Here is a 26,055-nt window from a genome sequence, read left to right as displayed (position 1 = left end):
GCAGGGTTTCCACTGTCACCCTCGCTGTGTGACAGGGCTCTGCATGGCTTCTGCCATCACGAGAGAAAGAAATAGGAGGCATAGAAGGGACAGAAAGAGGCTGCCCTGTCATGATGGGCGGGGAGGGGGCGGGGGGCTCGACGCCATGGAAACACAAGATTGAAGGGCCCCCACCGCGTTGTGGTCTGGTTCTATCTGGTTGTCCGTCCCTCTGCCCTGCTGTTCTCTACCCAGCAGACTCGTCCTCCAGGATGCAGACCAGATGTCCACTTCTCCAAGAGGCTCCCTCCTCCTGTTTGCAAAGCCCGCTGTCCCTTCATCTGGGCTGTCACTGGACCAAAATTCCTTGGGCGCCTTCACCTCCCTGCGCCCACCCTGAGCAGGCAGTTACAGGGTCTCATGTCTTTGAGCTCCTGGGATGTGCATCCTCCGTCCCGTGTGCTCCCGATAAGGCGAATGCCATTGCCCAGTGCACTGCCAACCTGGCACCTGGGAGCTTGGGTCCCGCCCCCCAGCAAGGAGATGCCAGTCCCATAGCCAAGAGACCTTCCTCACTCCTGGTCCTCTGCCTCCTTCTCTTCGTTCTCCCACCTGCTCTTTCTGTGCACCGTCCAGTGAGCCCTGCTTCGGGGACTCAGAGTCCCGCCTGGAAAGTGACCCGCCTTCCTGACGGCCCAGGCGTCAGACGCAGCACCCGGTGGTGGGGGGAGCGTTTGCTTTACCAAACATACTGAAATTTTGTGTTTGTTTTTAAAGCAGGGAGAATTAATCTTTAGATATTCTTCCCTTTTTGGCCGTGCCTCGCAGCTTGCGGGATCTTGGTTCCCCAACCCGGGATCGAACCTGGTGCCCCCTGCGGTGGAAGCGTGGAGTCCTAACCACTGGCACCAGGGAATTCCACATATTTCTTCTTTTGATACCTAAGAACTTTACAATCTAGTACTGAGACTACTGGCTCTTGACCTGGGTCCAAGAAGGTACACTGACCTTTGAAGGTCGCCCTGGACGCTTTTTCAACTGCCTTGTAGACGTACTTTGTTTTAACAGCTCCCGATGTCCTAAGATTGGGGTTGAAATAGGCCCCACCCTTGCCCTGGGGCCATCCCTCAGCACTCGGGCGGCTAGTGTGAAAGGAAACACAGGGTTTCCACCGTGGACACGATTTCCCGGCCGTTGGCCTTGGCCGTGTCCTTTTAAGTTCCTCATAAAAATCACATGCCAGCCCAGAGAATACCCTGGAATGATCTGTGGGGAACCGATCGAATGAACTGCATATTCCAGCCCAGGCCAAAATGATCCGCGGTTTGAAGCCAGAGCAGAGCATACTGCAGCACAGGTTAATAGATCAGTGGAAACTGTTCTGTCAGCTCATAAAAAGGTGAGAGAACTAAGTTTTTATAATAAATAGTTCTGCTGAGCAAACAATACCTGTGGTTATTACGGACTTTGGAAAATAAATGATTTAGACTAATGTCAGGCTCCAGATCCTGACGTGGTAGTTGAGCCTGCGAAATGAAAAGAGTGAAAAGCCCCTCGGAGTCTTGTTGACGATCCTGCTGTGAAAGCACATGCCGTTTAATTCATCGCTGTACTTTTCAGATAACGTTTATAGTTGGCAGTATTAACCTCTGCGCGCTTTCATGTTACTTATTGAGGGCAGCTGTCTGGTAGGAGTCGTGTTGTTGAGGGGCGGGTGCGAGCCGCAGTTTGGCGAGAAGTGGGTCGTACAAGCCTGGTGGCAGACGGGTTCTAAAATGCAGCCGGCACCGGCGGGTCGGCCAGCACCAAGGGCTGCGCTTCCCATCTCCAGAAGCCCTGATCCCATTTCAGTACCCAGCCAGTTGTATTTTTCTCTCACCTTTTAAAAAGCGTGCCCCTTGGGAAAGTGAATCACGAGCCTACAGACTTTTAAAATGATCATCTGAACTTTTCCTCACCCACTGCATCCCTGCTTCCTTCCACTGCCTCCTTCCGGGCTTTCTGGTCCCATCCGTGAAGGGGAACTGCAGCCCCTCTGGGCCCCACAGTCGCCAGGGTACCTGGTTTTGAGCTGCCCGACTCTGTAACAGCAGGGCTCAGTGTGGGCAGTATCGGCTGAAAGCTCTGGAAATATGAGACTTGCTCTCGTAATGAAAGGTAAGGGCCGCACTTGTTATCACATTCAATATTTTGGTCAGCTTAGCAGTTGCTTAGTAACCAAAGTTAAACTGATGAGAAGATGGAAAAACTTGAAATTCATTTCCAGGGATTGCCTCAGACTGCCAAGAAGACACCTTCCTGTTTAAATGTGACTAATTTTTAATAAGTGACGTGACATCTTTTGGAGATGATACGTTGTTTTCTGGATATTAAGCATTGTAATGACCATCCAAAGCCATTCACCTGAGGAGGCGCTCAAGCCCACCCAGGCCCCCTGACCCTGGCCAGATCTGCGTGCCACTTCGCAGACCCGGCAGGTCCCAGCTTTGCCAATCTAGCCTCTAGGTGAAGCCAGACCCCTGGGAATCCCTCTCTTTTTTAGCCCAGGCCTGTGTCTGACCCTGTCCTGGCCCCATGGCCAATGGCAGTGGCCAGGCAAGGAGTGAGGAGTGGATAAAAACAGGGGAGGGTGGGCCCCCAGGCAGCCACATCTCTGCCCCTTATCTCCAGAGCAGAGGTTGGGGAGTTGTACCGGGAGGATCCCCTGCTCCTAATGCTGAGAACTGAAGGTGAAGCTCTGGCCAGAGGATTTTTCTGGTGGAGGGGAGCTATCAGTGTTTACTCCGGGGGCCTGGGGTCATCCCCTGCCTCTCCTCCTTCACTCGGCAAAAGACATTGAACACTGCTGTGTGCCTTCAGTTCATCCTGAGAGACACACAGCGGGGCTGCCTCTCTGTCCTCCCTCCTCCCCCCATATACACTGCCAAGAAGAGTAGCTGGTACCCCCGGGGAAAACAGCAAGGCTCCAGAGGAGAACACCCCTGTCTGGAAGACAGACCCCCAAACCCATCAGCGTATGTGATCTGAAGACAGGCAGATGGGCCCCACGTACAAAATAAGAGTGAGAAATACACTCGAGGAAACATAAAGCAAAACCAAGGAATAATTTTGATAATGAACAGAGTGGGAATGACAGGTATCAAGAACAGAATGACTAAACTAAGGAAGCAGAGAGAAGAGATGGATCACAGGTTGAGCACAGCTACAGGGGGGTCAAGTTGAAGAACCGCCCAGAAGGAGCAGGAAAGGATCAGGACATAGCAAATGTAAGGAAAAGTTGGACGACATGGAGGACGGAAGTAGACGGGCCAACAGTAGCCAGATAGTAGGAGACCCAAACCAAGCAGAAGAAACATCTGAATGACGAAGATAAATTAGCCAGAATTAAAGACGAAAGCGCTCACGAAGGACCCAACAGGAGAGATTCGGAAAACCCTCCCTGAGACCCCATGCTCGGGATCTCTGCTCCCCCAGCCCAGGCCGTTCCCCTGGCCACCAGCTCCCTGACGTGCGCCAGAGAAGAAGATGGGGCACCTGGAGGTCTCGCTTCAGGTGTTCAGCAGCCAAGGCGGGGGCTCCTGTCCCCCTCTGTAAACGCGGCGCCGGGGGCTGTGCAGGAGCCATGTCTGCCTGCGCCTTTCCCGTGGCCCCTGCCGGAGCCAGGGAGCTTGTAGGTGTCGGAAAACATTCACGGACCGAGGGAGAGAGTGCTCGGATGACGCCAGCCGCCGGCAGGCTGGGCGGGTGGCCGTGTAGATCTGGACTTTGTAAATACGTAGTGCATAACTGTTTGATTAAAGTTCAAAACTTCACTTAAGAGTTGTGACTTGCCTTAAAAGAGAAGTTTGTTAACTTTTGATTGCCTCTCATACGCAATGAAATTTGCACTCCATCAGCAGGTTGTCAAGAAAGCTTTCTGTCCTGGCCGCCGTCAGGTCCCCTTTTCTGTCACTTGAAGACCAAACACTTTCAGTGCTGGTTCTACGCTCTGGAGTCAAGGCAGTTTCTCTCTGAGATCTTGGAGGTTTCTGTTTGCCACGGTGCATTAAGATGTTTTGTAATTGAAGCCGCCCCCGGCCCCCAGCATGTCTCTGCGGGGGCCCAGTTTGGGTGTTTGTCTTAGAGACACTGCCTGCTTCACGAAGTTGTCCTAAAAAGAGCTTCGTGTAACTAGGCCATTTGATGAGTTGTTTCGGGCTTTTCCCGGACGAGTCTGCAAGCAGGATACTATTTCAAACAGATACGACGATCGGTGAACCTGATCACAAGGCATCTGTTACCCCGTGTGGGCTGCTGGGAGTTGACGAGATGGCCTTGAATCGCAGGGCGCCGTGAAGGCTGGAAAAGCCTCGGGGCCAGAGGAGAGAACACACGATGCAGCAAATGGCAAAACCGGACCGGCCAGGGCCTGGGTAGTTTGTCCCACTCTCTATGTTAAGGGTGGATGGCCAAGACCAGAGAAGTAGGTTTGGGGGACAGAAGAACCCTGGAGTCGGCCCGTCCGAGTGCCCCAACCTGTCCCAGGGAATAGACTGGCCCACTGGCCCGTTGCTCGCAGGACAGGCCGCATTCAGGACCCTGGCCTCCAGCTTGATGCCAGGCCCTGTGCCGGCAGGGATGAGGGTGAAAGAGACGCACCCTGGCAGGGAGCGAGAGCTGTGCTACCTCCTGAGATGGAGCCCCTGGCAGGGTTGGAGGAGGGCTGGGGGGTGGGGGTGGAAGTAGGGGATGAGGTTCCCAGGAGTGGAGGGTGACGGGGCAGACGTCCAGGCTATGTAGGGCCCGCCACGTGGTGGGAGCTGCCTGAGCACAGGGCTGCGGGGGTGGGAGGGGGGCAGGAGCCTCGGCCCCGAAGGGCAGCCAGGGGGATTCAGCAGGCAGAGAGGCCGGCGGGGAGGGGTGGAGCTCAGTCCTGCAGGCGGCAGAGCCAGCTCAGGTCCCCGTGGGGCGTGGAATGAGGCGGCCGCAGCAGGAGGGGGCGCACACGCCCACTGCTGGTCTGCAGCTGTAACATTCCGCCCCCCCTTCCATGGGTGGGCTGAACCTTCCTCGGGCAGCAGTCTCGGCCGTGGCCTCCTCGTCACAGGGGCCGTCATCGAGACTCGTCTGGGGCAGTGACTTCCCTGGGCGTTCTGTTCAAACCTGCCACAGACTTTTGGAACTGACCTTCTCGGTAGAACTCTGAGCATTCCTCTCTCTCTCGTGCTGTTGTGTGTTGGAAGCATGTATGTGCCTTCAAATTACTCAAGAAAGTACTTTCAGAGCAGAAAGAAAGAGAAAGAACAAACAACACCTGGAAACCCCCTGTGTGTGAGCAGGCTGAGGGAGGATGACGGAGACCCAGGTAGTTTTATCGCACAGACTGCGGAGCCCCCCAGCCTGCGTCCCCAGCCTCCTCCCGCCTCCCCCACCTGCTCGTGGTTCTCTTGGTCCTAGCAAACTTCTACGCATCCTTCAAAACCCAGTTCACACATCACCTCCTCTGAAACCTTCCTGATTCCCTCCCCCCAAAGAGAATTCATCTCTGCCACCTCTGTTTTTCCAGAGCATTCTGTTCAGAGTTCTGTTCGCTCTCTTGGCAGGAGGCGCTGTCTCCCCAAAGAGACTGGCGCCCCTCAAGGGCAGGCGGGCTCTCCCGCCGATGCAAGCCCACCTCCTCCCCGTGGGTGGCAGAGTCCCCTTCTGCGTGGCCCCTCTCCCCCGACACCGACCTGCGTGCCTGTGGGTCATGCTGCCGAGTTGGAACCGCGGTGGCCCCCGAGCCTCCCTCGCCGCTGACTAACGTGCTGTCTCCCTCTCACCTCCCCAGGGCCGACGAAATTGAAATGATCATGACGGACCTTGAAAGAGCAAACCAGGTAGGACGTTTGATGGCTTCAGGCGCGCGATCACAAGAGCGTAGCCCTTTCTGTTCTCTCACAAGAGGCTTCTCTAAGCTAGGAGGCCAGTTAGTCTTGTACCTTTCACATACAGCTGTCCACGTTGACGCTTTTTCTGATGTCATGAGAAATACGTGAAAAGTCCCAGGCGTGATTTCCTTGGGAAAGTCTCTGACGTGGTCCCAGCATCCCAGGCACCCTGTGGTGATGCTTTTTCTTTTCCTTAATCCGTCTCTTAAATCTCCGCTCTGTTCCCGTGACAGCCGTTATGCCATAGAGTTTGTACCAGTGCGTTACCCCGTAGCAAAGTCTGTTTCTCCACCTTCTGACGGGATGAAGCCACTTGCTCTGCAGAGGGCTGCCAGCTGACAGCCCCTCGTGGTTGATACTTAGTTGTCACAATGCTCTGCGCAAAGTACCCCCAGCACCGTGTCCGGCATGAAGTAGGCACACGGTATCCAGTGGCTCTAAACACTCAGCTGCCTGGGAAATTTGGCCACCCTACAGGGCCCCGCCCCTCCCCAAGGACTCTGCAGAGCAGGAGAACATTTCGCTTCAGCATATGGTGCTCCTGCTTTGAGAAGAGAGGGGTCTCTCGTTTTAGTTTATTTATTTGCAGGGGGAAGCAGCCAGGGCTGGGTTGCGTGTCTCCGCCGCAGAAGGCCCGGGCAGCGGTGGCCTCTCCCCACTCAGTTTTACAGCTGGGTCACTCCAGGCACTTGGAAGCTTAGCGGTTTGCCTCGAGTGGCCCCATGGGATGAAAATCTTTCTCGGACCCATGGTCTCAGCTCTCCACCTTGTGAGGGTCCCACGGGGTGCCTGTCCCCCTCACTGGCATTGCTAACCCGGACCTTGACAGACACTCAGCAAAGAGCGGCCCTGTCCATTCTTTGGCCCATGAAAATATCCTGAAATCTGACTAAAATATGAAAGTCAGTGTATGCATAAGAATGATCATGGAACGTGTGGATTCCTTTCTTCTTTAAGGAAGACTTTGTGTGTTCGGTGTTGCACACTCAGACTCACCCCTGAGTATCCTGGGCCTGGTCCATAGGGGTTGCTCAGTAGAGATGCGTGGACTGCACCACCCGAGGTAGCATCTTTGTGTAGTAGCTATGCTGGTCACGGTGAGAAGAGCTGACCGTTGTCGAGTAACTTATTTTGTACCGATTGTACCGAACTTCACACGAACCAAGTCACTTAAACCTCACTGTTTTCCACCAAGGTCAGTGTAGTTATGACTCCCATCTTACAGATGAGGAAACTGAGGTCAGTGGCCAGTCAATTGCAGAGCCAGGCCTGGCGCCTGTGCCATTCACCACACTGGGAAACAAGGATAGAGCCTGGGGGCTCACTTGGCCTTTCTTTATGTCCCAAATACACCCATTCAGCTCCTTGCCCTAAAGCACTACTTCGCTTCACCTCACAGAGGTGCCTAAACATTTATTTACCTTAATTTGCTAAACTCATTTAGTTTGGCCCCTTTGTTCTTACTCAGGTAGCGCTGCTCAACTTTGCAGAAACCTTATTGGTGAACCTTCCCTGTCACGGGATTATCATTTGCATTTCTCAGTTTCCACTCCCCCACCCTCTCCCTCCCTCCAGGCCCATCGCGGGCTGCTTCCCCTTTTGGCGGCACTTTGGGGTAAGCTCTAGCTTGTTAGACAGATGAGCTGACTCTGTGCATATCAAGTGGTCAGGCTCCATCCAATTAGGCCCCAGGTACTAGGACGTTTGGCACAGTTGATGTGCTTCTCAAAGTGCTGAAGGCCACTGGGTGGATCCGGGTCCTTGGAGACACCAGACAGGACCCTGAAGAAAGGTGCCGCCTCCACGGTGACAGTTGGTTCAGGTCCGCACTCGGTACTTCCTGGCCATAGATGGCCTTGGACAAGTCTCTCCACTGCTTACATTTCTTTTAAAAAAAGGAAAAGAAAAAGATGAACTTTGCAGACATTATGCTAAGGAAAATTAAGCTGGTCACAAAAAAACAGACTGTGTGATTCCACCTACATGAAATCCCTAGGGTCGTCGAATTCATAGAGACAGAGAGTTGTAGAAGGGTAGGTGGGGGGGACTTCCCTTCCCTGGTGGCGCAGTGGTTGGGAGGCCGCCTGCCAATGCAGGGGATGCGGGTTCGAGCCCTGGTCCGGGCGGATCCCACGTGCCGCGGAGCAACTAAGCCCGTGCGCCACAACTACTGAGCCTGCGCTCTAGAGCCCACGAGCCACAACTACTGAGCCCACACACCGCAACTACTGAAACCCGCGTGCCTGGAGCCCACGCTCCGCAACGGGAGAGGCCACTGCAGTGAGAGGCCCGCACACCGCAGCTGTGGTGGGTGGCCCCCACTCGCCACGGCTGGAGAAAGCCCACGCACAGCAACAAAGACCCAACGCAGCCCAAAATTAATTAATTAATTTTAAAAAGAAGGGTAGGTGGGTGTCAGCGGCTGGGGGAGCGGGGAATGGGGAATTACAGTGTTTAATGGGGACAGAGTTCAGTTTTGCAAGTTGAAAATTTCTAGAGATGGTTGCCCGACAATGCGAACGTACTTAACACTACTTTAAACTGTGCACTTAAAAATGGTTAAGATGGTATATTTTATGTGACTGTATTTTACAATTCCATTTTTTTTTAATTTAAAAAAATTGTTTATGTACGAGAGAAAGGGAGGGAGGGAATGATAACTCGTACAGGCAGACCTCGGAGAGATTTCAGGTCCCAGACCACCGCAAGAGTGGGTGTCAGGATGGGAGTCACACAGATTTTTTGGCTTCCCCGTGCATATAAAAGTTAAGTTTATGCTACACTGTAGTCTCTTAAGTGTGCAATAGCATTATGTCTAAACAAGCAATGCACATACCTTAACTTTAAAATAATGCTGTTGGAAAAATAGCACCAGTGGACTTGCTCAACACAGGGTTGCCACAAACCTTCAGTTAGTAAAAAGCACAATAAAGTGAAGCGCAGTAGAACGAGGTCCGCTTGTACTTCCTTCACAAGGTTGTTTTGCGGATTAGAGGTAAAACACCTGTAAGCGCGTGCTTAAATTCATGCTCTGTAGCTGCTGAGGAAGCCTGGGTTCGCAGGGAGAATTCTGAAGTCCTGCCCAGGAAGATACCAGCACAGTGGGGGTGGGGAGAGGTATAGGAGAGTCTCACCAGCCACTCAGGCTGCATTAGTAGAAACAGTCTCTGGAGTGAAGGGGGTGGTGATTCTGCAGCCGGCTGTAGCAGTTCGTTCATGCCCGGGGAATTATCGTTTGTCCTGGAAAACCACACACACTAGCAGGAAACCAGGCACATGCAATGCATTCAGGCTCCACTCCATGGCCAGGACGGGGAAGGGGCCCTCACACGAAAGAAACAGGGAGGTCTGGGGACATCCCTGTTCTTTGGGGAGCAGGGAAAGAAGACAGAAAGACTTGACACATCAGGAACTTGGGATGTTAAGAGATTAGAAAGGGGAAGGCCTAGGGCAGCGGTTGTGGATTCTGGCCTTGCAGCTGTCCAGGGCTGGCCAGGGAAGGGGTCGGGCTTTTTCACGGCCAAGTGCAGAGGCTGATGGGAGGGAACTTCCTCCCGATGCAGAGGTGCCTGGAGCTGCCTCCGAAGGGAGTGAGCTCCCCGTCACCAGAGCTGTGCAGGCAGATGTGGGCCATCCCTCGCTGAGAGTATGAGGTGGAGGGTCAGACACAGAGCAAACAGAAAGGGGCTGACTCGGTGGCTCAGCGGCTCAACAGGGATGACTCAATGAGGAGAAAAACTCCCCCGGGGGACAAGGAGGAGGGCAGCGCCCAGGCAGGCAAGGAAGGGCCTGTACAGAAGGGCTCCGTGAGCTCTGGGGGCTCCAGGCTGTTCCGTAAAGCCCCTGCGGAAAGGTGGGCCCAGAGGAGGGGGTCTAGCCAGGTGTGGGGAGGGCCTCACCCTGAGAACAGTGGAGAATCCCGGGCGGGAGTGAGACATCAGATTCGAGTTCTAGAAGGATCGCTCTGGCTAAACATCCAGAGAACAGAGGGGAGTGGAAAGCCTGGAAGCCGGGAGAGCAGTAGGCAGCTGTTGTGATGTGTCAGGGCAGGGATGAGGCGGGGCCCATGGCGACGAGGCGGAGGCGGGCCGGGCCGGAGGAGGGGTACCGGGGCCGGGCGCCGCCGGACATCTGGTTCCATGCCTTGCCCATCAGGGGAGAGCCCCGGGAGGAGCAATTTACTACTGCATTGGCATATAACATTATTTGTGCACTGGTTCATAGTCAAAATGTTCTACTGAGACCTGAAGCTCTCTATCTTATCGCTGAAGTACTTGTGTTTCTAGCGAGGAGAAGTGGAAGGGAGTCCGACTGGTGACGGGCAGTTAGGGCTGGGTCTCACTTAACACCTCTTTGTCCGACTTGGAGGTGCTTGTATTAATACTGTCTTAATTGGTGACAGTAAAGGTTCAGAGCTTTTCGGGGAGGAGGGGGTAGGGAAATTTGCTCTTACGGCTTTTCTGAAATCGTGACTCAGCAGCCTGTGGGCTGTAACAATCTGCGTTTATGCAGGTGGTGTGATGCTGGGGTAGGTCCAGCTTTCAGCCTGGCCGACCCGAGAAAAGAAATCCAAATCAGTATCCATCGCGTCCCCCAGAAACACAGGCAGGGGGTCCAAACGGGACTCCGGGGCCGGCTTGGGATGTGTGGCGGTAACTCTCTCGGTGGACCTTTCCGACCTCTCTCCTGCAGCATCACTGAAGCGGGTCCACCTCTGAGCCCTAGCTGTCCTCCGCAGTCGAGTGTGGGTGTTGACCTGGAAGGGTGACCGGAGTTAGCTGTGCACGTGCCACAGCGATGGCATCTGTTCCCTTGGAAGGTCGCTTGCTGGTCTCCGTAGTCGTGCTCCCCTTTTCTCTCCCTCCAGAGTCCGGGGCTTTGAGGGGAGCAGGTTGAGGAGTCATCCCCGAGGAGAGCTTGCCTTCTCCTGGAAATGGTCCAAATGTGTTATTTGTCCTTGAGGACTGCGGTGGCCAGAACGGCCCCCAGAGGTGTCCACAGCCCAATCTCCACAACCTGTGCATAGGTCCACTTACCTGCAGAGCACAGTTAAGGCTGTTCATCTGCTGACCTTGAGATGGGAGGGTCCCTGGGGTTATGCAGGTGGGCCCTCCATAATCACCAGGGTCCATAGGTGCAGAGAGGGAGACAGAAGAGTCGGAGCGATGGGATGTGAGAAGGATTTGACTGTGGCCACTGCGGGCTCTGAGGTTGAGGAAGGGGTCGCAAGCCGAGGAATGCGGGCAGCCTCTAGGAGCTGAGAACAGATCCTGCCCCGGAGCCTCAGGAAGGGACCAGCCCTGCAGCGCCTTGATCTTACCCCAGTGAGACCCACAGCGGACGCCTGACCTCAGAACTATGACGTAATAAGCTGGTCTTGTTTGAATCTACTGAATCTGTGGTCGTTTGCTCCAGCAGCCTTGGGAAGTTACTGCAGGAGGGACAGCCTGCCAGCAGACCCGTGTGCCCAGCCGCGGCCCGTCTCCCTGGGGGCACTGCCCTTGGCCAGCTCACATGGCTGCTGTGTCACTAAAGGGACTTGCTCACCTCTGGTGTCCCCAGAGGTGGGCTTTCATGGCCACACATATAAAAGGGACAAGAGACAAAGCCTAGGGCCAGGTTGGGCAGAAGGCTGGATCAGAGACACCCCCCCACCTGCCTCCACCACCACCATATAAAACCAGGGGACTCAAAGCCACACCTTAAATGGGTAAACTGGGGAAAGCCTGCCCGACAGGGGAGGTGGTGAGGATTCCCTCACATCCCAGCCTTGGTGCTGGGGGAGAAGGAAACAGCCCCTGCAAGGGAACCCCTGAGCACAGCCCCCTCTCCCTGGGCCCCGGGCCCAGGGCTGCGACCGGCCTCACCAGCCGTCCCCTGCAGGCTGCAGCCGCCTGAGCCTCTGCCTTTGCCTCCTCCGTCTGCCCCACCGGCCGTGCTTCTCCACATTTTATGACTTCCTGGTGACAGCTGAAGGAAGCTGGAGTTTAACCTGAAGACCAGCTACAGTCTTTAGTAATTTTCCCCTAAAACTTTTAAGATTTTAAATTTTAAAATTTTTCCTCGGGACTTCCCCGGTGGCACAGTGGTTAAGAATCCGCCTGCCAATGCGGGAGACACGGGTTCGAGCCCTGGTCCAGGAAGATCGCACATGCCACAGAGCAGCTAAGCCCGTGTGCCGCAACTACTGAAGCCCACGCGCCTAGAGCCTGTGCTCCGCAACAGGAGAAGCCACTGCAATGAGAAGCCCGTGCACCACAACGAAGAGTAGCCCCCGATCGCCGCAACTAGAGAAAAGCCCGCGTGCAGCAACAAAGACCCAACGCAGCCAAAAATAAATTAACTAAAAAAAAAAGTTTTTCCTCATTTTAAGATAAGGAAAGAATCGTGACCACCCGAGGAAGCACACACCAGGGCCCAAAATAATAATAATAATTCTTCACTGGACGCCTGTCGCCGCGTGGTGGCACCGCTGGGCACCAGGCTCGTGTTATCTCACTGGTCCCCAGTTGTCCCGTAGGGCCGCCCTTTCTATCTTTGGAGTTACCACCAAAATGCAAAGCAGCGGCCTCACTCATTCACGTGCGCTCTCCTTCCCCTCACGCTTCCAGCATTCACCCTCCCTTCTCAGCAAAGGACAGAAAGTAAGAAACAGCCAGCAAATCTCTCAGGAGGGCAGCTCAGGCTTGGCCAGGCTCTGTTCTCACCGTGGGGTGGCCGCTGAGTCACACCCACGATGCCGCCAGCTGCCCACCGGGGCCCTGGCCGCGGTCCCCAGGCTCTGCCTCTGCAGGGACAGGGGAGGAGGAGTCCCGTCAGTGGAAACGGGGAGCTGGGTGTCTCATGGCAGCTACGGCCCCGTGTCTGGGCGTCCAGATCAGAAACCAGCACCAGAGCTTGCCCCCTCCCCACGCTGATTCCAGTTCTAGAAACACAACTTCATCTGGCTGGACTGTGGTCGTGGGGAAGATAGGAAACCCTGGCAACAAGGGAGACTGCGGAGCCAACCCAGCACAGCACCCTTTTCCTTCCGCCTCAGCCGCCAGTGGCTGGGCTGCATTTACAGCTACAGACTCACCGTGGCAGCTCCCGGCGTCCAGTACCCGCTCCCTCCTTCAGCAGCTCTTAGGCCCCCTTTGACTTTCAGCTCTTCTGCTTTGCGCACGTTTAGCGGCACAAACACCTCAACTCGTTTTGTTTTGTTTTGTTTTTGATGTACTCAGGCTATAAATCCTGAATAAATAATAAAAATCCTAAACAATCAAAAAGTTACGGGGTGGGACTTCCCTGGTGGCACAGTGGTTAAGACTCCGCACTCCCAATGCAGGGGGCCGGGGCTCGATCCCTGGCCAGGGAACTAGATCCCACCTGCCGTGACTAAGAGTTTGCATGCCGCAACTGAGGAGCCCGCCTGCCGCGACTAAGACCCGCCACAACCTAATTAATTAATTAATTAGTTAATTAATTGATTTTTTTTAAAAGAGTTACAGTGAAGCAGCCGAGTCAACTTAAACGTGATAAGAGGCTGTGACCACCGAGGACAGGCCCCAGGTTCATGACTGGACGTGAACTTGGAAACTGAACAAAGTGCAGAAGCTCTGGAGAAATTATGAAAACCGAGGGTGAAATCATCCATAGCTAAGATCCCTTATTCTGTGAGCCCCCAGCCTTTGATGGGGCAGCACTCTGCTCCCAACAGCGAAATGCCCACATGAGATCCTGGCCACGAAGCCCCTGCCTGGGCTGCCCCAGCTCTGGTGCTTCTGGAACATTTCACAGCCAGTGTTAGCGGGCGGGGGCGGGGGGATGCTGCCTCATTGGCTGCCACCAGAACTGCTTCTCCACTAGGCTAAGCACTGTTTTCCTTAGTCAGAAAGGCTAGAAATACGTCAAAATACACCTTCTTCCTGGCAGAGCCATGGAGGTTTTATGCCCAAGAGTATAACTGACGAGAAAGACGAGAGTAAACTTTTCAGTAATATGACTCGATTATCAGAAAAACGTGGAGTGGCTCATCTGGAAACAAACTAGAGGAAATCTTTTTCACTGAAGGGGAGCGCTTCCTGCAGTTATCGTGAACCAGAAGTCACCCCTGGCATCTTGGCCATACCGGTCACATCACCGCCTTTCCTGACACGGGCGCCTCTAGACGGTTTGCAGCGGAGGGTGGGAAGTGGCTGCTTGAGCACAGACAGGCCCGCCCAGGCGCCAAGGGAATTAGATTGAGTGCAATTCCAGGAGCTCCTGGAGCGGCGGGGCGGGCAGCCACCAGCACCACCCTGGGCAGGAGCAGCTACTGTTAGAAATACCCTAATATGTCTGGATGCAGAGCAGATAGGGCCGCGCTGCCGTCGTAGAACCACTTAAGGCTGCCAAACCCAGTCGTCGTACAACTAGGTGGATCGGCGAGTACCGGGCAGGCTAACTTCTTGCTTCTCTTTTCAGTTCTTTCTTAGCAGTTAGTCGGCACGCACTGTCACACCACAAAATAAGAAAACACACGAAATAGCCTTAGTCAGCCAGGCTTTTCTTGTTCATCTTTTCTATGAGCAGAATGTACGTCTGGTAGAAAGAAGCAGTGATCACTCCTCAGTCCACGTGCCCAGTGTCAATTAGCTACAGCTCCCCACCCATCCTTGCATTTCGTCTCAGTCATTGTAAAATCAGGACAAGCCCATTAACAAAGCACTTATGAATGAGGGCGCTTCTGGGTGTTAACCCTCGCGAGGTCCCCGGGAGGGAGACGGTGTTCCCATTTTACAGATGGGAAGGTGGAGGCTTGGGGAGCTGAGTTAGGTGACCTGCTCTCATCCCTCTCGTCCCAAATGCCCGGCTCCTGCCCACTGCACCACGGTGTCCTCTTGGGAGGTGGGCACTGGAGTGACTGTTCTCGCTGACCAGTGGGAAATACTGGTTTGCTCTCCGGAGCGCTGGTGTCCTTGTCCGGGAATTACCGCAAATGACAGAAGCGTCCACTCGTTCCTCTTGCAGCCTCCTCCCTGTGGCGGCTCTGTTCGGCCTTACCCCCTCAGCAGCCCCTCGTTGGCCTGGCTAGCTGGAAATGCCAGCCTCAGCATTAGAAAACTTGGTCGGGTGAAGGGTTAAATACGTTGAAATAAGCCTGGTCCTCACAAAAGAAGTGGTATTTACACCCCGTCCGTTTATGGAAATACTTGCTGGAGGAAAACAACCACAACATTGTGCATGTTTTTAGGAGGAGAATGGCCAGAGTGTCTTTAATTCACTGTTTACCCGTGAGAATTACTCCCAGGAGTAATCCTGCAATAAAATCTTCTTGGGCTATGAGAATAGAAAGAAATTGAATCAAAAGACTCCATTTCCACTTGTATTTATTCAGTCTGGGAAATTCAGTGGGCCGGAGCGCTAGTATCAGCAGGGGATTCCTTGCTCCTAGCGTTAAATTACTGTCATAATCGCTCAATTATTTCTTCCTTGTACTGTTTAAAATAAAAATCTATCACGTTCTCTGTTTTTTTCTAGCATTTATTAGGTTGAGTGTTTAGGAAAATCAATTATAGTCAGTCAGGCATGAATTGATGAATGTTTCTTGTAATAATTGTCAGTTGTTAAACTGAATGTACTTTCTCTTTCCACCCTTTTCACTTCCTTCAGAGGGCAGAGGTGGCTCAGAGAGAGGCGGAGACCTTGAGGGAGCAGCTCTTGTCGGCCAACCACTCTCTCCAGCTGGCCTCCCAGATCCAGAAGGCGCCGGACGTGGTGGGTAGCCCAGCCCCGCGGGGACCCCGTCGCCTCGCATCTGTACCTCTGTGTGTTAACAGCCGCTTTCTTCTTTGGCTTTAGAGCGTCCCTTTTCGGGGGTGATGTTTGAAACAGTCCTGCTGCCTCGGTGGGGAGTGCGTGTAACAGTCTGGGGATGGAAGCCAGTAGTGTCAGAGGGAAGAGCTTTACTGGTTGTGCGTCGGTGCCCGGTGGTCAGCGTGACGCCCACCCGGTGGAGAGCCCCTCACCAAGAGAGCATCTTCCCAGTTAGACTGGTGGGTGGACCGCTGTCAGACGGGTGGCGATCCGAGACTGGAGGCTTGCAGGACTGCACAGGAGAATTGGAGGTTTGGTCTTCTGGATGTGTCCTTCCAGAGTGGAAAACAGTTCATGACGTGGGAGGAGCGGGGGAGGTAATAACACAACCCGCTCTGAGTCCGCGTGACAGTCAGGATCTCGCCTGACGTGCGGGCATTCAAGAGGAGCCAGGCACACATCTCAGACCTTTGCCTCTTGATTTTTCTAAGACTAATGAAAACTGCTCTTAGCTGGAACTTTCCCAGCTCGATCAAGGCGGCTTTGAACTATCGGACTCCAGACTCTTTCCTTCAATGCTGTGCAGCAGTACAGAGCGGTGGTGTCATTAAGACCGTGGCCACTGGAGCCAAAGCCCTGGGTTCCGAACCCAGCTCTGCAGCTTATCAGCTGTGTGACTTGGGGCTTAACCTCCCTGAGTCTCAGTTGCATCATCCATAAAATGGGTTTTTACGAGGGTTCTGGAAATTACTCTGAGCGAAGCCTTTAGAGCACGTCCTGCCACATAATCCGTCCTCAGCCAACCTTAGCGGTTAGGCTGGCTGTGGTTGGCATCCGCACTCTGGTCCAGGAGCCCTGGTTTCAGAGCCAACTCCGTCACTAGTTCACATACAGTGATTAACTCAGGTGGTGGCACTTACGAGGCCTGGTGTGCAGAATGAGGAGGAAGTAAGTGATCCTGAGGTCCCTGCAGCTCTGATGGCCTGTGATGGGTGAATTGCACTTGTAGCTGTCCTATTATTTAATAAAGGGTTGGAGAGCCCTTGCTGTGTGCCGGGACCCGCAGTGGATCCTGGGAGAGCCAGGAGGGACGAGCCAGGCCCTTCCTGGAGAGAGGACAGTCCAGTGGGAGATGTGCTGCTGTAATAAGGTCACACGTCAGTTTGACTACCACTACCCCCACCCGACCCATGAAGCAGGGCATTGTTATTTCTTTATATAGATGAGGAAACGGAAGCTCCCTGGATGTAAGCCCCTTGCCCCAGAACGCTTGGCCCCAGCGGCCAAGCCAGGACTCAGCAGGGGCCTCTGCCGCCCCAGACCGGAGCTTTTAAATTATTCCCCAGGAATGGGTCCAAAGCAAAGTTTTAGTGTGAGGACCCCTTTTAAGACTGGATTTTTGTTTTCTGTCTTTAAGTTCACCTTAACTAAAACATGACTTAAGTGTTTCAGGCTACAGAGAAAAGTTTTCCATTTAAGGAACCATCACAACCTTTATACTTCATGGACTCTGGTATTAATTTTGCCTGAAATGTCCCCTTGGCTGTGTCACGGTGCCCTTGTCCAAGTTTACCTGGACTGGACCCAGCACCGGAGCCGAGGCGGGAGGAAGCCCTCGAGGATGGAATCGGTGCGGCTTCTCCTGGCCTCTGTGGTCGCTCAGGGTCCTCTAGAGAAAGCCGTGCATCCTGTGTCTACCCGGGGCTCCTGAGCTAAATGTTTTGATTGAAAGGATTTCTGGCACCATCCTGGACTGCAGCAGCCGAAACATTTCAGAAGGAAATGAATGTTTTCGCAGGTAGAGCAAGTTGTGGGTCCTCGGGGTGCTTAAACACTGCGGCATCGGCTAAGTGCAGTGTTTACATGGTACCGCTTCGGCCTCCCGCGAGCCGGCCCCGCCAGGGCTCCCCTCAGGGACACGTTCCCGTGTAGCCCGGCAGCCCCAGCCCGTTGGGGAGCAAACGAGCAAGCGTAGGAAACCAGGCCAGCAGCACGATGTCTGTTGGGCTTGTCTGGCAGAACTAGGTAGAGAAACGGTGGAGTCTGTAGATCCAGCAAAAGCCAAAACCGGGCATTGGGCCATTGGAATCACCAATTCTGGAAGGCGAGCCGCCAGTCAGCCAGCCCCTGCTCCGCATCAGAGGCCGGCGGGACTCTGTGCGGTTGTGTCATTGCTGCGTCGTGATGCCACAGTCGTTAGAGCACAGTTTTATTACCTTCATTTTGTAGGTAAGCAAACAGGCTCAGAGGAGTTAAGTAATCTGCCCAAGGTCACACAGCTAGGAAATGACCGAGCTGGAATATGATCCCGAGTTTGTCCTGCTCCCAATCCACTCTTTACCCCTCCATCGAGCCACCCCTGCTTCGTGCACATTCAAGGAGACAGGAGGCATGCAGGCCCTTTGTCAAGTATTTACAGGCAAATGTTAGTTTGGGGCTCTGGTGCACCACACCAGGCCGCCTTAAACCTAAATGTCTGTCTGTCCATCAGGTGAATATACTGGACATAGTCGGCATATGTCGGCCACTCAGTGTTGGCAGGAATAGCGGGGTGATGAGAAGGAAGGAGAACTGAGCCTCTCGTTCCCTCAACCCTCCCCGGGGAGATTAGCCTAGACTCCGAGTGTTTGCCTGGTAGGCTGGGGTCGCAGCCCACCGTCACCGCACATCAGGTTTCCCTCGTGTTCAGGGATCCTCCTGCATCTCGTGTGAAAATGGCTGCAGGGTAACAGAGATCATTATCTGGCTCCTTCCGGCCTCGGTGTTCTGGTCTCTGTAGGAGGATTTACGTGACCTGTGATAGTTCACACAAGCGGTTTGGCAGAAGGGGGCGGGCGGTTCCGAGAGACAAAGTTTAATGGGGTGCTCCCTCAGCGACTTCGGTTTCTGGGTTCATTCTCCCCTTGGGAAACATGGGGAACACAGGCACCGTGAGGAACGCAGGCCCTTACCTCTGAAGCCTGGAGCCTGGGCAGGTCCCCCTGGGACAGACTCTCGGGACCCCACTCTGGTGCCCACCGGGACCTGTTGTCAGACTGAGGGAAGTCAGTTTCTGTTCCTTCCTTCCGAGGCTTGTCCGAGCCAGGGTCCTGACCCTGGACCCCATCAGAATGACGAGGGCGTCCTTGGGCCCTACCCCAGCCCCCTGAAGCACAGCTGCCAGGGCAGGGCCCAGCTCCCAAGGGGTTTGGGTGGGGCTGAGTCGAGGCCTGGACAGACACGAGGGAGCCAGTGGTCCTGAGTCCCTGAATCCACCTTTGCTTCCCTTCTCAGTAACGATCTCAAGGGCACCTGAACTGCCAGACGCCGACCCCCCTGCAGTTTTCCACGCCCCACCCCACCCCCCCACCTTACCCAGCACCTTGTGCACCCTGTCGTACCATCTCCTTTTAGCTGGTGCCCACGGACCGACAGGCCCAGCTCCATCACCCAGGTGCGGGCCTCTCCCTCCACCCGCAGCCCCTGGTCAACTCCCGGGCCCTTGTCTGTTTGTTCCTCCATTTCCTGCTGCGTCTTCACGGTGGGACAACAGGACGCCCGCGTGTTGCAGGTGGGAGCGAGCACGTTTGGGCTCGGAGTAGGATGGTGTTTTCTATCTTAATTCCAAGGTCTTGCTGCTTTGGGGTATATTGTCTCACCTCAGCTTAGTTTATGCGAGACACAAATGGTGTCTGCTCTGTTATGAATGAGGAATCTGTGGCCCGGGTTCGTGAGTTAATTGATGTGCCTGAGGTCACAAGGTCAGCTTGTGGCCAGACCAGGCTGGGCCCCAAGAGTTGAGCAGCCAACTGTACCCTGGGACTGCCCGTCCCCCGGTACCCATCCTGGACCTAGGGCCACACTGGGAGCTCCTGTTTTTACGCAGGTTCTCTGAACCCTCATCCCTGCTGTGATTTGCACTCGCCCATTGAAAGCCCCAGATCACCTTTGGGCTTGTGTTACAGATTCTTTCCCTAAGAGCACTTGAAACAGTTGCTATGGCTGCCATCCCTCAGGTTGGACGATGGATAAATAAGTTAAATTAGATACCGTGCCACAGCCTAGACGCACCATGAGGCCAACCTCCCTGGGTATCACTTTCATCGTGTCCCCCTGCTGAGTCCAGGCCCCTCCTGCCACCCTCCCGAGCGGTCACTTTCAGGTGCCAACATGCTCAGTCCTCTTCGAGCCAGCCTCTCGGCATTGATCACCCCGTGCTCGTGCCCTGCTCCCTGCCCCTCCCACCCCTGTGCCCGCCTGTGGGGTCCCCGCCCTGAGACGGAGCAAGATCCACCAGCCCGCCTACACCCCCCCGTCCCTCCTCAGGACCCCCCCCACGCGCTCCTCCCCTGTCCTCACTGCTGGCAGGACTTGTCTGCGGTCCCTTGGCTCCTGACCTGGGTTCTGGCCAGAGTTGTCTAGGGCGGCGCTTCCTAAATTCTCTGTGGTGAAGGATGGTTTTATTTGTTTTGTTTTGTTTTGAATTTCCAATCTGTTGCAGACTGATAGTTTTACAAAAGACAATAAAAATGTCACAGCAAAGTCAGATTGCTATAAAAGTTTCTAAACACTTACTCTCAATTTCTGTGCTTGTCTCACTGTGTACCAGCCACGGTGTGTGAGTTGGCACCAGTCCGTGGAGCCCACGCTGAACAGAACGGGTCTGGACAGCATGTGCCTCTTTAATAAGTTGGCGGGAAGATGCTCACTGGGGCCCCAGGGCCACGGGCAGATCCGCCAGAAGTTAGGGGAAGTGAAGGACTTACTTTATAACATTATACAAACCAGAGACAGACGGGGCTCCCTTCTTCGCCCACAAAACTTCACATTCTTACATGGTAAAGGCCTTAATTTCCTGGGAGGGAGACATGAAAAATTATTTCCATGGTGACTGGCTGTCCCCAAATGGTGAAAACCCTGTGACAAGCACATCATGCATGGAATGACAGGGCTGCCCCTGCCAACTGGGGCTGTAGCTGCCACTGTTTCCGCCCCAGTATAGGCCAAATCAAGGTGTGCAGCGGTGCACTTCCGGGGCGAGGAATGGTGGCGTTCTACGCTGCAGGGTGAGCCGCGTCCCCAGGTCGCTGCCGTCACAGGGACCTTGCGGTCCTGCCCTTCCTGTCCCCCTCAGTCATGCCCAGAAGTGCTCCGCCCGGCACTTCCAGACAAGCTTCCAGACAAGCTTCCAGAACCATTCAGGAGCTATGATTACTTCTAAAACTTGAGAAAAGTACTGCTTTCATCCTTGGGAAGTGGAAATAAGAATTTGACTTTAAAAAAAAATACCTTTTCCCTGTTGTGCATTTTTTCCAAAATGAGCACATCTGAGGGGTGGGGAGTAAGTTTTTTAAAACAGCAATTATCAAAAGAATTCCTGCGCAAAGGAAACCTAAATATGCACCTTCCATGTCTTTTAACTCTTTTTTTTTTTTAATGCTAACTGAGAATCAGTTTGTCAAACGGTATCTCAGCTTCTAGATAACAGAGTAATGAATCAAAAGGACATTGCATGTCATCTTGTGGTAAAAAGTCCGAATGCTTTGGAACATTCCAGGAGCTGTCCTCAGAGCCTTCCCCTCTGGCGTCCCCAGCCATCAGCAAGGCCCTTTCCACCACCTCCTTCAGGTCTCTGCTCAAATGTCACCATCTCAATGCGGTTTTTCCCGACCACATTATTAAAAGCCCCAGCTGCCCCTTCCCTGCTTCAGTTTTTCCGTGGCATTTATCATCATCCGACACACTCTCTGCTACTAATAAGCATATTTAAGGCATCTCATCCCTGCCCCATCCCACTGGACCAGAAGCCCTGTGAGGACAGGGACTTCTGTCCTTTTGTCCCCTGCTGTGTGCCTGCTACATGGTGGGTACTCGGTAAATGCTTGTCGAACAGACGAATCCAGGTGGCAGCTCCCCGTGCAGACGAGAAGGTCGGGGGGAGGGCGACGGGCAGGTGCGGTCCAAGCAGAGGCAGGACGTGATGCCGTATCGTCCACGCCACCAACCACATCCTTACCACTACCTGCTTCTCGCCTCGGTTGCCAGCACCAGTAACCCCAAGCGCCCGTCCGAGGCCGGCGCGGTTTTGTCATCTCGTTTCTCCTCCGCAGGAGCAGGCCATAGAGGTCCTCACCCGCTCTAGCCTGGAAGTTGAGTTGGCCGCCAAAGAGCGGGAGATCGCGCAGCTGGTGGAGGACGTGCAGAGACTCCAGGCCAGCCTCACGAAGCTGCGCGAGAACTCGGCCAGCCAGATCTCCCAGCTCGAGCAGCAGCTGAGTGCCAAGAACAGCACCCTCAAAGTAAGGGCGCCGGGGGCCCCAGGGGCCGGGGGAGGGCCGCACGCGCACACCCCACCTCCCTCCCACGTGGCCCCCGGAAGGAGCCCGGGCTCGGCAGTCCGGCTCCCCGCCGACACCCCAAGCTCTTCAGCGGGGCACTTCGGCCCCCAGTGTAGTGACCACGGCAGGGGGGTCTCGCCTCAAAGCCAACTAACTCATTTGCCCCGCCGTAGCCGTCGCACACATGTATCTTGTTTTTGTTGTCTGCAAAGGTCATGGTTAAAATTCCTTCTCTTTTGAAAGCAGAAGTGACTGTTGGGGTTTTATCTCAGGTGAGCTCCAGCCATCAGCTAAGTCTTTCCCTCCAGTGAGACCAGTATAAGGAGGCGTGAGGTTCCCCTGGACACGTCACTCAGAAGCTCCATCAGGGCTTTTGTCTGGAGAACACCTTGTCCTGACTGACAGCAGGCGTGGCAGCCTTGACCTCTGTGAGGCAGCCAGAAGCAGAGCCCTGAAGCCCAAGGCAGCGAGGCGGGATGGGCCTTGACCCCTCCCGTCAGCCCCTGCCCAGGCGGCACGTCCCTCCTGGTCGGCTGTCCTCGCACGCAGCCCGTTGTAGAAACCCCGATCCTAGGTGCCCACCTGCCCACAGCACGCCGCCTGGGCTGGAGTGCCGTCGGGGCGCAGGCCATCCGCAGACACGTTAGTGCAGCTCTGCCGGCCTTCCCTGGCTCCTGGAGAAGGTGCCGGCAGGAGGACCCAGCACACCGAGACCCCAGCCCGCCCTGGGCCCAAACAACATGAAAGCCAGGGGTTCGTGGAGGGCACATCTGCACCGAGCCCCGTGGGCCCTGCTCCCCACCTGCAGGGATGGTTTTGACCCTCAGGCCTGTGCCAGGCGCCGGGGCCCGGAGCGTGGTGTTGCTTCAGCACGGGGAGCTCCCACCATCAGCCGCTGGTCTCCCTCCGGCGTCTTTAGCAGTCTAGCCGAAAGCTAGATCCCCTTGGGGCTTCTCATAAATTGGTGTCCCACATTCAGAACCCAGAACCTTTTACGTTATATTTTTTTAATTACACTTTATTTAAGGTATTCCCAATCTGTTGAAGTTAGTATAATGTGGAGATAGTCGTGGCACCCCAGATTCACACGTCAGAGCCAGCAGGGACTCCTCGGTGGTATCTTATGTGACAGGGAAGAGACAGGACCGGCAAGGGCGCGGCATCCGCTCTGCCGTCCCCGCTCCACCGGGCCCCCCGCCCCCGCTCAGCGCCCATTCGAGGCGGGTGTGAATGGATAAGTGACCGACTGCCAATTGTAGTCTCTGTGCTCTAAAGAAAGTGAATCAGAGTTGGTTGTAAAAATGTCAGGAAAACTTTTTCTTATGTAAGGTAATTCCAGAATGTGGTTAGGCCCATTTTGATTTTTTTTTTTTAATTGAGATTTTTTTTTTTCCTCCACGCATGACCATGTTTCTGAGGCAGAACTCAGTCTCCAGCAAGTCTTGTCCTCCCGGCAGCCCCCTGGCCTGACCTCGCTGGCGCCGGGGCACCCACAGCTCAGCCTCACTAGATCCTTCTCTGCCTCTTTGGGTGGATTTCATCCACTGTCTGAGAAACTGCCGGGTGCCCGGGCCCCGCGGAGGAGACGGTCCTGCCGGGATGGGGAGGTGGTTGAGGCCCGGTCACATTGAGGCTCTCATCAGCCTGCCCACTGAGCACCAGTACTCACTTTTTATTTCCAGATTCAGTGTCATTTCCTCGCGTTATAGCCATTTCTGACCCCAGCAGTGGCCCTGCTATTGGATAATTGGCCTTCCCCTCCTTTGTTACAGTTAAAGGCTTCGACTCAAGTACATGATGCGTTTGACTACATGAGAGGGAGGCTGTAGGCCTTACGTTTTTTATTACAGAGCAATTTCTTCTAAATCAGTTAAGGTTTTAATGTTTGCCTTCACCAAAAATGAAACGCAGTTTCACAAATTAATGTTCTTTATCTGTATCTTGGGGGAATTCTTTAATACTGTGCAGTTAATGAAACAATTCGGCAATACTTCTTCCAAAATTATTACTCCCTTATCTTCATCTGATCTAATAATCAAAACATGTCCTCTAGTAACAAGACTTCTCTGATTTTAATTATCTTAACCCCTTGTCGCCAGGAGTGAAGCTCTCCCTGATATCGAACCCACACACAGAAGGTATCAGCCTTCCCCAGACGGGCCCGTCAGCCTCCCTCGCCCAAGGGAATAAGGTTAATTGAATGAGATACTTCCCTGGGCTTTTTTTTTCTCCTAACGTGTATAATTTATAGTCTCAAATCTAAACTAAGCAGTGAAACAATTGCTAGAAAAATATTTTATGAATGAGACCTGTCAAATCGACCACCTGATGCTTCTGTGGCGGGGGTCTGGGGCCCAGCCGTGGTGGCCGCTGGACGCAGCCGGGAGCCGCCCCTGAGCTTCCCATTTCCTCCTCCTCCCGCTTCCAACCCCCAACACCCCGTCTTTTCCATCTTGGACGGTGCTGTCCAGCTTTGTGGGCTCGGGTTGGGATCTACGTCTGAAGATGCTCCAGCCTCCAGCTGTCTCTCCGCATCCTGGCGTGGTGGGTGGTTATACCATGGACGCTGACCATGACCTCGGAGAGAAATGCTAATGTGCTTGATGACGGTGACTGAAGGGATGAGGGGCACTGGTCTCACAAGGGCAGGAGGCGTAACGGACAAGTCTTTTTTTTTTTTTTTTTTTTGGCCATGCCGTGTGGCACGCGGGATCCCGGCCAGGGATCGAACCCGCGCCCGCTCCCAGTGGAAGAGCGGCGTCTCAACCACTGGACCGCCAGGGAAGTCCCACGGACAAGTCTTGAGATTATGGAGTCTTGAGCTGACTGGGGGTCTCCTCCACCAGGACCCCCTGGGGGTGCACTCTGTAATGGAACACGTTTGGGGACTAAGTGGTTTGCTTTTCCGAGCACCTTGAAACACTCCCTCTTTCTTTGCGACTAATGCTTTCTTCCCTTCGCCTTCGTAACTGATGGATAATTATGAGGATAAATTGCCAGTTGGATGTTTACCAGTCTCTCTCCCCATACTCTGCTTTTTCAAGCCAAGTTCACCATCACTAGCCGCATACAGCGGTGCATCCTCTAACCTTCAAATAGACATGAAAACCAGCTCAAAAGTGGGAGCTGTTTCCTCCCGCCTGATCTGACAAGTACTGCAGCACCGTGCCGCTTGTCGAGGATAATCCTGTGTTCATAATTAGTGAAATAGCGCGACTGCCATTGCGAGGCTGCTGCTTTTGATAACACTGTTCTGGGGCCTTCTGTTGGAACGCTTCAGTACAGAGGCGGTGTGACGCGGCAGTCGCCTGCATTCCACTCGCTAGGGCACAGGAGACGATGCTACCAATAGCTCAGGTGTAAGATGGGGGTTTGTAAGGACTGACTGAGGCCCATCTCCCCTAGGGAGAAATGATATTTTCTGCAGTTGCTTTAAACATCAGTACTTCTCACTGGGCGGGTGGGCGGGTGGGCGTGCTCCATTCACCTGGGGGCCTTTTTCCAAACTGCACAAGCCTCCCCAACCCTCCGCACCCCTCACGCCACCTCCCGAGGTTCCGATGGGTCCTTTTGAGCCACTGTGGGGCACACTGTGTCCCTCGCGGGGTGGGAACAGGACCAAAGACCGACAAGCACTTCTCTGCACTCGTTCAGCGCCTTTAATTCTGGACGCTGCCTCTTTGGTTACATAAGTTCCCTCACCGGCCGTGTGTTTCCTCTGCACCGGGGCTGCCCTTGACCGCGTTTTAACGAGCATCTCATCATCGTCTCAGTGTGTGAAGCTCCGACATCCACGTTCCGTTGGTCGCTTGCCGCGGGTGGGCGTGATGATAATCGCTGTCTCAGGGAGGGGGTGCCAGGCAGCCCGTGGCTGTAGCGGGGAGGCCTGTGTGTCCCTCCATGGCCCCTGCCCTCCCTGGACGGCACGAGTGAGTTTTAACGTCACACATCCCGGTATCGGAGAGCCCGGGAGCCGAGCCTCCCTGAGCCTCGTCCTGGCTGCATCTTGAAGGCACTGTGAGCACAGATTGAAGGAAGCCATCTGTGCAATTGAAGGAAGCAGTGAGCCTTCC

The 26,055-nt window shown here is 54.4% G+C and overlaps 1 protein-coding gene across 6 annotated transcripts in view; it reads left to right on the top strand.

Annotated features, from left to right (window-relative positions):
* The window catches only part of CUX1 (cut like homeobox 1), a 375,241-nt gene that overhangs the window by 268,441 nt on the left and 80,745 nt on the right, over nucleotides 1-26,055 (top strand). For 4 of the 6 annotated variants that reach the window (XM_060125029.1, XM_060125028.1, XM_060125027.1 and 1 more), the window contains exons 9-11: nucleotides 5,789-5,837; nucleotides 15,522-15,626; nucleotides 21,755-21,943. In XM_060125029.1, the coding sequence (XP_059981012.1) occupies nucleotides 5,789-5,837; nucleotides 15,522-15,626; nucleotides 21,755-21,943 (343 nt within the window). The remainder of the gene's footprint in view (nucleotides 1-5,788; nucleotides 5,838-15,521; nucleotides 15,627-21,754; nucleotides 21,944-26,055) is intronic. The other 2 variants (XM_060125030.1, XM_060125026.1) reach the window with 1 other exon arrangement.

This window comes from Lagenorhynchus albirostris, chromosome 15 (assembly GCF_949774975.1).
Source record: "Lagenorhynchus albirostris chromosome 15, mLagAlb1.1, whole genome shotgun sequence".
In the NCBI taxonomy this organism is placed as follows: domain Eukaryota; kingdom Metazoa; phylum Chordata; class Mammalia; order Artiodactyla; family Delphinidae; genus Lagenorhynchus; species Lagenorhynchus albirostris.
Note: the sequence above shows the minus strand (reverse complement) of the source record. Positions and strands in the feature narration are given on the sequence as shown.